We start from the raw sequence: 11,654 nt of genomic DNA, 5'->3' as shown, positions 1-11,654 counted from the left end.
CTGCTGAAAATTTAAAAGGCAAGTAATATTTTTTTATTTAAAATTAAATATTTTAATTTTTAATCAATTTTTATTCTTTATAAATTTTTAAGAATTACTTCTATTAAATAAATAGGTTCCTTCATCATTTTAAAAAAGACTAATTTTTTTATAGTGATATTTTTTAAAATAATTTTCTTAAAGAAATTTATTTGTCAAATGTGATGAATATTAAAAATTTTATTGACAAGGTCTATTTACCTGATGAGAATTATTTTTCAGAATTTATGAATAAAAATTTGTTAGGAATCAAAGTGTTCTATTTAGAATTTTTTTTAGGCTGATTTAAATATTTAATCTAGTTTTTATTTACAAAATTCAAATATGAGACTTTTAATTAAGAAATCAAAATAAATATCATATTAACTAATTATTCAATGTTTTTCCACTAAGTCAACTAAGTTCAATTGAGTTCCTATATAAACCCTACTATGTCTTCTCACAATGCTCACCAATTTTCTTCTTGTTTTACTAATGGCTTCTACTTCTAGGGTTCTTCTTCTTGTGCTTCTTGGTGCCCTTGTTTGCACCATTGGTGCAACAAGGGAGCTTGGGAACGAGAAGAATTCGTTTGGTGATGAGAAGAACTTCGTCTTCCATCGTCCAGGGTTTGGTGGTGGTCTTGGAGGAGGAGGTGGAGGTGGTTTTGGAGCCGGTGGAGGAGGAGGTTTAGGCGGTGGCGCAGGAGGTGGCTTTGGAGGGGGTGCAGGTGCTGGTGGTGGAGCTGGAGCTGGAGGAGGCCTTGGTGGCGGCGGTGGTGGAGGGTTCGGTGGTGGTGGTGGAGGAGGTGTTGGCGGCGGTGGTGGAGGATTTGGAGGAGGTGGCGGGGGTGGCCTCGGTGGCGGAGCCGGAGCTGGTGGAGGGTTTGGTGGTGGAGCTGGTGGTGGTGCTGGTGGTGGATTTCCATGAAAACTTTTGAGTCCATGCATGTTTCCATTCAAAGAATGAAAGATGAAACATTTAATTATGTAAACCATACATTATTTTTATAAGCTTTGAGTCAATAACATGTAACATCATCGTACCCATGCATCATGTTCACAACTTTGTTAGCTTTCAAGCATTCTTTTTCCAAATCTGTTTTCTTTAATTTGTAAGTCCAAAGTACTTGTCAAAGTGAAATAAAATATTCTTGCAACAAATGAGTCCCTTCTTCACAATAAAATATGTTATTAACACGGTCGTAATAATGTTAGTGAAACAAAAAAAAATAGTGTTAGAACTTATCTTATTTAATATTTATTAATTATTACAGTAATTAATAAATACTAATTAATATTTTGGTTAAATTTTTTGGTATCAAACATTTTCCTCTTAATAAATTCTAACCAATATTTGGTCGCATTAGACTTTCAATACTTTATTGTATTTGGAATTTTTTTTTAATTTGTGTACAAAAATATTAATGCCCGCTAATTAATGGGAAAAAATAATTAAATCCATTAGCCTTCTTCTAACACTACTGTATTGTTATTATTATGTAAATAATGGTTTTGCTTTTTTTTTTTTCCTCGCAATAATAAATATAGATATAAGTTTCTTTTGTCTTGTGTGTGTCTCATCTCTCATGTATTAATAACAAGTTAAACTAACAAAATTATAAAGTAAGAGAGGAAATCAAATATGTAATGTGAATTCCATATCTTTATTAGTTTAACTTGAAGCTGTTAGAAGTAAACTTTAGGTTATTGGATTTCTTAATTTGAAATGTGAGGTGACTAGGTGAGTGAAGTTAGAGGAAAACAACGTACTATGATTGTGTTATCTCTTAGTTCTCCAAAATCACAGGTGTTAATATCTTAGTTTGTTACTTAATTAGTAAAGTAAATAATTTGAAATGCTGTGTAAATTTTTATGAAATATTTTACAATGACAAATTGAAAAAAGGACTAATAGTAAAATAAAATTATAAATATATGAATCTCATATATAACATTGCATGCTCTCTATTTATTAATTATGAGTTATTTATTATACCTAAGACATCTAAATAAAATTATACTGTAATGTTAAAGAAACAATATTTAAAATTATTTTACATAACATTACATCTATAATTTCATACATATAATATTTATAATTTTATGTTTATTATATCTAAAATTGCTGATTCTAACGACAATTAATAAATATTAAATAAGATAATTTTAAACTGTTTAAGTTGATTTTTTTATTGTTTTTCAAATGTTATTGACATTTTTAAATAATGTTGCCAAAATTCTATAGTCAACGTTGCACCATAATAATAATTACCATAGACTCTATTGTATATCTACTGATAAATTCTTTGCTAAAAGATATTAGCCTTTTAGCTAGAATTTTTTTATAATAAATTTACGTAGATGTGTTTTGAACTAAAATAGTTACAATATATAAACCTATGATTTTAGTGTCGGAAAAGTATAAACACTAGAATTTTAACCATATTTTGTACCGTGAAATCTACAAACAAAATCTCTATGCAAAGTAGATTAAAAATATTGTTATAAATATTTTGGCATCAAAAGACCGGTTCAATTTTCTTTGCTCATATAATATCGTATGATTGTTAGTTAGAACGATGTTCTGGTGTTAAGTGACATTTGTTTTTTCTTTTTTCTTTTTCCTAATATGGAATGAACGTATATATTAAGTACGATATATAATAATCAAATAGCATAGGAAAAAATAATGTTATCATTCAATTTTGTCCAAAAAAAAATGTCAATTTTATAAAGTCTCTTGGTTTCCAATATTCACGCACTTCATGTGAATTTCATATGAGTCTTTCTTACTATACGTATATTTTTGGCTGACATAATACACTGTGATTGAGTAGTTTAATTTGAGAAATAATATCTTTAACTATGCAACAATAGGTTTCTTTTAGAATATTATTTTTAAATATATAAAATATCGAACAGAAAAATTATAGAGCAATCCAAAGAGAAATTAATGAAGATCCTTGAATTTAAATTAATTACTAATTAATTTCTAACAATTTTTAAGTATCCTAACCTAATTTCTTATCATTCTCAAATAGGAACGTATTCTTTGTGCATTTTAATCATACTATTTTGTAATAGTTTGATCTAGGAATTTGATGGATTTAATTAATCATAGAAGGCAGTTCTTATTTAATCTTCCACAAATCAAGCAAAAGACGAAGATTGATGGCCGGCGATGGCTTGTGATGGTGGAGCGTGGTGCTATGGCGGTGACTGGTCTCCAGCGGTGGTGAAATCCTCCAAGAGCTCTCGTTCTTTGACTCTAGATGGTTATGATCTTTGATGGAGGTTGGCGGTTGTGACGATGGAGACGACATTCAGTTCTTACAGAGGAACTGAAGCTCAGGACAGAGGTCCAAAAGATGATATTTTTTTTTTGTTTTTTTTTTTGGGTGCACAGATGAGATATGTTAATTCTTGCTATGCATGATGAGATGAGATATGTTACAGACTTATAGGTGCTTTAGAGAAATTTAAGAAGGAAAAAAAAATATTTCACAACAATGACCAAGAGAATATGATTTCTATTTTCCAGCAGTTTAAATGTTCAATTTTCCCAAAAGAGAAAGAGTTCACATAATATTTTGGAAAGGTCAAAATTTAATTTTACAAAAATATAATTTTAAGTGTGTACATCCAAACATAGTTAAAATATACATCATCGAAATCCTTTATATTTCTGTAGAAGAAAATCACAATATATAGTATTTGGTTAGTAGTCCAAAACAAGGAAGGGAAGAGAATCTTGAAAAATTTTACCAAAAGGATAATCTTGTCATTCTATAATAACATTACGGAAATTCAAAAGTGATGACAATTATGGGAGAAAGAAGAACCATGTACACTAATCTCTTTCTTTTTCCTTTTTGGACCAATCATATCCTTATACAACCCATTACCACCGCACAAATATAAACAAACCCAATTTGGGTATGCCAGAAGACATTAAAGGTACATAGGTTTGCATTTTTATTTTCTAATTTTATTTTTAGTATTTTCTGTTTTCAGAAATTGTAAAGAAAATATATAAAAAAAAACAGAAAATAGAGTTCTATTTTTTCACTATTTTTTATTTTCCTTTCACAAAATTCAGAAAACAAAAAATACTAAAAAAAAAAAAAATGCAAACCAAACATACCTTAAAATTTTCTATTCACTAAATATATGCAAGAGAACAAAGAAGAATTTACAGTTAACTGACTAGGAGGGAGGGGAAGAAAAAACTAAAAGGAAGTGATTTGCTGATCCTAAACCTGGTGAACTGAACTTTGACTAAACCAATGTCCAATCACTTTCCAGAGAGGAAGATTTCTGGGAAGGTGATAGGCTTGCTGGTTTTGGGGGCTTCTTTGAAAATAAAGATGACTTGCTGTCGAAGAAATTCGAAAAAGCTTGTCGAATCGGCTTTTCATCAGTGTTTACCTGATCTTTTGGTTTATCTTTCCCACCAAAGATATGGCTAAGCTTCTTAAACCGGCTCTTAAGTTCACCAGTGCTCAGAACTGAATCATCTGTCTGTTTTGTCATCTTTAGTGCTTCCTCTGGATTCACTAACATCATCTCCACTGTTTCATAGACCTACATAAAGATGTAATCATTAAAATCATCAGTACCGGATATCATAGAGAAAAGATTTTTCATTGCCATGTTCACACAGATGTAAACAGTAAACTATACACTTATATCATGCAATAAACCTTAAACCTAAAACCTAAGCTAAACAAGTTCTAAAGTGATCATTTTCAGCTCATGACTACCCTTTTAAAAAGAAGTTTTGGGGTTCACTCTGCTGATTACATTTTGCACATTTCATAAAGGCAAGAATATTTAATAGAAAACTCAAGAAATTTTAGATGGATCGAACGTTGCAAATTAGTCACTTTATGCACTTCTAGTACCCACCTGAACAAGTTCATCAAGTTTCTCACTCCATCTGTTGCTTTGACAAGTGCTAACCACATAATCCTTGCAGTCATTGAACATCTTTGAAAAGTCACTGTTATCAGTCAGCATAGTTTCTGCTATTGCAAGCCCTAAACCAAACTGTATAATTAAAAACAAAGGCTATAATTAGAAAGGCATGAACATGGTACAAAGGTTGATCTACAGAATTTTTAACTACCAGCTATTATTGCAACTATCTGAAAAATTGCCGGATAAACTTTTCCCGAAACAATTATACATAATGGCCAAACCATACCTAGAGATATTTTCACAATTAATCTTTTCACTTATATAATAATTATCCTATATTATAAAATTTAAAATAATACAAGTTAAGAAGAATGATAATATACTTTTTAAAAAACGGTTTACTCTTAATTTCAGAACTTGAATGACCAAAATTATCCAAATCTGTTTGGTAACATTTTTTCGTTGAATTTTAATCAGCAAAAATGTTTATATTGAATGTCTGATTCACTTTTCCTTGATTAAAGAAAATATAACTCATTCGCAATAGCAAGGATACCTCCATGTGGGAAAAGATTAAAGAAAATACTTCCTTTCTTACCATTATAACTTTCAAATATTTTCCCCAAGTAACTGATACTAATTATAGCTATGGGTATAAACAAAATAAATAAAAATAAAACAATCACAGGTCTGAATAAATTTCAAAACATATAACAGCAAGTTATGTCCAAATATGAGACTGAGCACACCTGTAGTTCTATGAAAAGATTGATTATAGGAATGATGAAAGATAATAATTTTGTTACAACTTTTACATAACAAAAGGAACTTATCTGAAATGAGAAAAGAGAGAAAGAACTTACTAATGAAACAAACAGTTGTCCAAAAAGCTCAAAAGGCGGCATGTCCTCATATATATCGAGTATGCCCTCCCTAAAAATGGATGTAAAATACCATTCAAGTGAGATGGCTATAAGGAGAAAATTTAAGTTCACAGGAAAGTATTCCTTCAGACTTACACTGCCAAATCCTCATCAAAGAGAGGTGCCTGTTTAATGGCTGGTACTGGCTTAGATGTTTCCCACAATTCACGCCACAAATTTCCTGCCATCAACATTCAATGAAATTCAGAAGAAACAAGCAAATATGATCGGAAAATAGTGCATCAACATTCCTGACCAAAACTGTCACAACCCATATAAATCTTTTAAATAATGGTGAAAAATAGTAAACAACAAAAACATGGAAATAATAAACAATAAAGCAATTTAAACATTTTTCGGGCAAATACTATTGAAAATCTTCTAAAAGTTAGACATGGTGTTGGGAATATCGAAACTTTGATGACAAACAACGCAAACCAGATAAAATAAGAAAGAATGAATAGCCCTAGAGTTGTTTGATAAGAAGCGGGAATTGTGAACCAGGAAACTGTTGTCCACTGAGGCAGGGATCGGAGTATGTATAAACTCAATACCCAAGCACATTTCAGTTGTGTTTGGAAATCCTCAGTTCCATCTTGCAAGAAGTTATAATAATATGGTTCGTTTTATAGCATTCCTTCTAAAAGAGACATGATATATTTTTCTATGTTGTCTTTCACCAAGGTTTAGCAACACAAATGGGCATTTTATTACCACAATTGAATCAAATACTTTCTACATCATATAAAGTGTGGATTCCATGCATGTTTGTTACACACCCCAGCAAAAGACAACCTCTACGGCAATCAAAGATAATAAACACATAACTTTTTGGTAATATTTATAAGCAATAGTTAAAGTTTGCACACAAATGATGAAAGACATGCACTGAATTTTATTTTATTTTATTTTTTAATTTGGTGGCTTTAAGAAAAACGTTTTATCATGTGCTGATGGTCTGTTAAGATAGAAATCAAGCATAATAACAATGATGTGAAGGAAAGTCAGTTCACCTTCTTTCTGCATTCGCCGACTTAGCTGTCCTCTAGAAGACAACGACTCGCAGCCCTCAAAAAAATCACTATCCTCGACACTTGCCTCACTTTCTGTCCAATCAGGTGGAGAGTGCCATCTTACAAAATCTTCCAGAATACAACCAGGATTTGCAGCCTAAAGCATGAGAACAAACACAATTAACTCGAATACAGCATTAATTCCAAATAGTTAGCAGCATGAATACTAGTAAGAAAAGTGATCTTTGAGGGAGAGCCTGACCTTGAAAGCTTGCATATCAGAGAGAAGTTGAGAGCAACCAGCACCAACACTGACCATAAAAGGTAAGAAATTTATCAAGAAATGTGACTTGATATTAATTATAGTTCATTACATCATAGATGCAAATATGCAGCAAATTGAAGATATGGATACTACAAATGGAATGCTATTTTCAGTATATTTATACAACTACTTTCTAAACTAGTAAGAACTTACTGCTAAGAAAATGGTTTCCTAATTCATGCCCTAATGGATTTTCCATTCATATCATTGACTTTTAAAACATTCCAAACCAAAGCATGAAGTCATGGCTCAAACATGTATTTATCACCACTCAGTTAACTTTGCCAATGAGCAGAAGCGGAATTTAACAGAAAGGATCCTGTAGGACCTACAAGATCCACACTTAAGCATAGATTCAATTCATGTTGAGCCATGTCTTATTTTAATTACACATTGTCGGGGAATCATGACATGATGAAAACAACGCTGAAAAACTATTCTTACAAGTCATATGGCTCAAAATAAGAAATTTTTTAGGAAACAAAAAGAAAGTACAAAAGAGGATAAGACAATGTCAATCCCAATCAACTGCTGCCTCCAATACAGATAGAAATTTTACCAAATAGACGGTGACTAATTTCTAGGCTTTGCTTCAAGGAGTACATATTAAAATATAGGTAAACAAGTTATAAAAATATTGCAAAGGCATTAATAAACATGCCTGAAAAGTGAAAAGCATTTAAAAAGCCCCTGAAGTAAGATGGACTTGATATTTTAGTTAGAACTTCAAAAACCTTTGACTTGGTGACAAAAATATGCTTACAAGAAACACAGATAAGTGAGGAAAATGGCAAAGAAATTGAGAATTTAAAAGTGATTATAAAAAATCCTAAAAATACCCTAAATATCCTCTTAATACTAAATGAAGTAAAAAGTAAATGCAATCAGTCTTAGTATCTTAAGAAGGCAACCAATTCTTTCTTCATTCAGTAATTATAGGGATGTTTAGGAAGATAAATCATTTTCGTTTAAAATAACTGCATGCAGTTACTGTACAGACCTCCCTGTCCGCAGCACAAACTCCTCAGTTTCTTTGATCAGATCTTCTGTAAGCAAGGGTCCTTCCTGCAAGAAATGGACAGAAACATCAAGCACTGGAGCATGTCTAAACAGCAATTTACAAGTGGGGCAGGAAAAAAAGGAAGATATATCAAACCTGGGTGATAGGAGAGTACACAGGCTCGCCAGTTTCTAGCATTGTCAGATCTCCAGATGGGCAATGAGCACCAAGTCGAAGAACAAGCTCCCCAGTACTTAATTTAGCATATAATAAAGGCTTTGTGGGAGCTCTGTCGGTATATTTGTCAGATCTTCCAATATTTGAATTGGCCTCTTTCATCATAGACTCCAGGGATTCGGTGGCAATAATATGGCGCATTTTCCGAGAGATGCAACAATTGATTACTTGAAATTGCTGATATAGAAGACATGAGTTTAAATCTGGAATGTCATCTAGAGGAACTCCGGGTAAATATTTTTCTTCAGACCAATGTTTCTTCAGCTGCATAATGAAAGAATAATAAACTTCTTTATCAGCTGGTAATAAAGAAAATAGAAGAGTAGCATTTATGTTTACCATTTCAGTTCAAGTTAAAATGTTAAAACAGGAGTTTGTACAGGATTTCTTTCTTTCTTTTTCATGGACAAGTACAGTAAAATTTAAGAGGTTTAAAAATATCCTAGTTTCCAATATATAGCATGCATGCAATTTGCAGTAAACAAGGAAAAGAACATACCACGGATCCCACCCAAACAGGGAACAAAACAAACAAACATTTGAAAATAGTTTTTAAAAGTGGAAAGGGAAAAAAAATAGAAAGAAAGATCTAAACACTATAGCTTCTTTCTCAACATGGCATTACATCATTATATATTCAGTTACCTGTTCATAATAATATCATCTTGGAAGAAAACGAAAAACTGATTATAATTCATTCCATCATTGTTTTAAAACACCATCAAACTAGAAATAATTGAGTTAAACATACTTCTGGGCAAGTTATAAATGATTACATGACCATTAGAACTACAAATAATTGAGTTAAACATACTTCAGCAACAACTCTGCACCAAAAAAGAGCCATTTTTCGGAGGGTCTTAAAGTTTCCAATAACTTCTGCCAACTTAACAACTAGGCTTTCAGGAGGAGCACCATGAATATCTCTTAGTAAAGATGTTATAGCAGTTTCCTCGGGATTCATGTTGATTTTCCTGCTAAGGAGCCCTCCCTCTGCATATATCTTACAGATATTACAATCGAAGTGATTCAAGTGGAAGATAATCAAGATTGACGCAGTGAAGTACTTAAAATGTTTTACAGACACAAAAAGGTTGATGCAGTTTTATTATCAGCAAGCCACCTAAAATTTATATACCTGGATCAAACAGAGACTTAATCAAATGCACAACTTTCTCATCGCTGCTAAACTCAGAGGTAAGTTTGTCTTCCTTTTCACGCATCACTAAAGCCTTAACAGCAGAGAAACTTAAGCCTGCCTTCTCTCTGCCAGGTGAAGAACTTGTTGATGAAGCTAGAAAATCTTTCATTGAGTTCGTTTTCCTTCCGGCCCTAGTAAAAAGGCCAAAAAAATTTAAAAGGCTAATAGATAACAACATCTTGTTATCCACTTTGAAAGAGTTTAAAATTATCAATTCATGAATTGGCAAGAAAAAAGCGAGGATGACTTACTCAACTGCTATAGCCAATTGCTTCAGGACAGATGATGGAGGAATGGGTTCCTTTGCTGTAACAGTTAAGCCTTCAACTGTTGGAATTGCTTCAGAAGCCTAAATTAAAGGTTTCAATCATGCATCACTAAAGTAACCCATTTACATAATCATATCAGAAATTTAAAAAAAAAAAATCTATATTTTGTTCATTCTCAACAAGCATGAATCATCAACGCATCACAAGCATACCACATATGCCATTGAAAAAAAATCGGAATATTATTCTGATCTAATGAGTCATGGACAGCGACACAGTTTATCAGGCACTACTGTTCATAGGCAGCATAAGTTATCAAATTTTCCTAATATGCTAGGGCAATTGCCAGGTTTAGAAATTTGAAATTTCAGGCACTTCTGAAACTACCAGAAGATCAAAACCCTGAATGAAATGCCCAGATCTTCTTACCTTGGCTTCCTGATATTGTTTCATATTTAGGATGTACAGATTTTCATCATAAAATGGAACACAAGCCATGTTTGTATCTCCTACTTTGTCTGTATCTTCGACTTCTTTCCTCGCCTTTCGAAGGTTGTTAATTTTATCTTGCCAATCCTGCTTTATCCCTATATGTGGAGGTCTCCACTTTATATTCTTCAATTCGCTGCGAAGCTGCCCATTACATTACATAAGTCAATTATGTAACTACAAACTACCACTCATTACAAGAAAAATGTCACCTAAGAAGTATGTATACTGTTTAGACATCATACACACAAATAAGTAAACTGTACTTTCACTTTTCCATGTTAGAATATTGAAATCAAGTGAATCAAAAGATTACGAAAATCTCTGTTGCAACTAATATCAGACAAAACTGGGAAGTGAAAAATTTTCATGTTTAGTGTACAAAGAAGCTAAAGATGGTGAGCAAATAAATAAACAGGACACAATTAGTTTTACCAAAATGATTAGCTTCAACATATTTAAAGCTCAAAACAAAAAAGAATAAAATTTCAGGGCAAAATCAAAATCAAAACAATAAACTACTTCATCTGTGTTTGGATGAACTCATTTCTCGCACTTAAGGGCAAGTTCACAACCAAGAGCTACCTCTAAAATAAGTCAATCCAAACCCTAAACCCTCATTCTCAACTTCCATTCCCTTGATTGAGCTTCAATGAAAAACAAAATAATAAATAAAAACTCAAAGAATAAAAACAAACCCAGAATTGAATCTGTTCGTACCACATTTCATCCCCAATATGCAAGAATTTAAAATTTAAATTTTCAGGCACTCAAACTAAATTCAGCTTCTTTTTGTATTTCCCTCCAACAGAATCACCCAAATTTCATAAAATAACAATTAAACTCTCCATCAAAGTTCAAAGCTTCAAATTTATTTTCTTAAAAAATTGCAGAATAAATGAATAATTAAGCTCATTTCAGAACCATTTTACCTTGGAATCGTTCTCGTTATGAACAGATTCTTGTCCCTCCTGCTGCTGCTGCTGCAGCCTCCTCAAATCGTTCCCCGATTGTTTATCAGCAGAATCTTCACCGACTAGAAAGTGGAGTCAATGCTCATTCCCAAAATCAACGTAATATAAATAAAAAAAGAAAAAAACAAAAATCCAAAACAAAAAACCGAATTTCCAACAAAAGGAAAAGAAGAAGGAAAACAAAAAAACAAAAAGGATAAGACAAATCTGTTTTCGCGCAATGAGCCATGTACGAAGGTGAAAACGGGTAACAAAAATCAAAACGACGAACAAAAAAAGCATT

At 32.1% G+C, this 11,654-nt stretch overlaps 2 protein-coding genes across 2 annotated transcripts; one reads left to right on the top strand and one right to left on the bottom strand.

Annotated features, from left to right (window-relative positions):
* Positions 1 to 513: 513 nt before the first annotated feature.
* On the top strand, positions 514 to 948 carry LOC107488075 (glycine-rich protein 23). The gene has a single exon (XM_016108799.1). The coding sequence runs from the start codon at positions 514 to 516 to the stop codon at positions 946 to 948; it is 435 nt and encodes a 144-aa protein (XP_015964285.1).
* Positions 949 to 3,843: 2,895 nt separating this feature from the next.
* On the bottom strand, positions 3,844 to 11,424 carry LOC107482528 (uncharacterized; the record flags this gene model as incomplete). The annotated part of the gene is given in 13 exon segments (XM_016103086.3): positions 3,844 to 4,604; positions 4,929 to 5,069; positions 5,804 to 5,873; positions 5,960 to 6,044; positions 6,877 to 7,033; positions 7,139 to 7,187; positions 8,202 to 8,266; positions 8,358 to 8,702; positions 9,253 to 9,431; positions 9,577 to 9,770; positions 9,891 to 9,988; positions 10,338 to 10,541; positions 11,330 to 11,424. Coding segments are annotated over 13 exon segments (1,988 nt in total), but the record flags the coding sequence as incomplete, so codon positions are not given.
* Positions 11,425 to 11,654: the final 230 nt, after the last annotated feature.

Source organism: Arachis duranensis, chromosome 1 (assembly GCF_000817695.3).
Source record: "Arachis duranensis cultivar V14167 chromosome 1, aradu.V14167.gnm2.J7QH, whole genome shotgun sequence".
Lineage (NCBI taxonomy): Eukaryota > Viridiplantae > Streptophyta > Magnoliopsida > Fabales > Fabaceae > Arachis > Arachis duranensis.
This window is presented reverse-complemented; position numbering and strand designations above follow the sequence as displayed.

What these genes read in the sequence shown, in the direction of transcription:
- LOC107488075 (XM_016108799.1), top strand. Translation starts at nt 514, where the DNA reads ATGGCTTCTACTTCTAGGGTTCTTCTTCTTGTGCTTCTTGGTGCCCTT.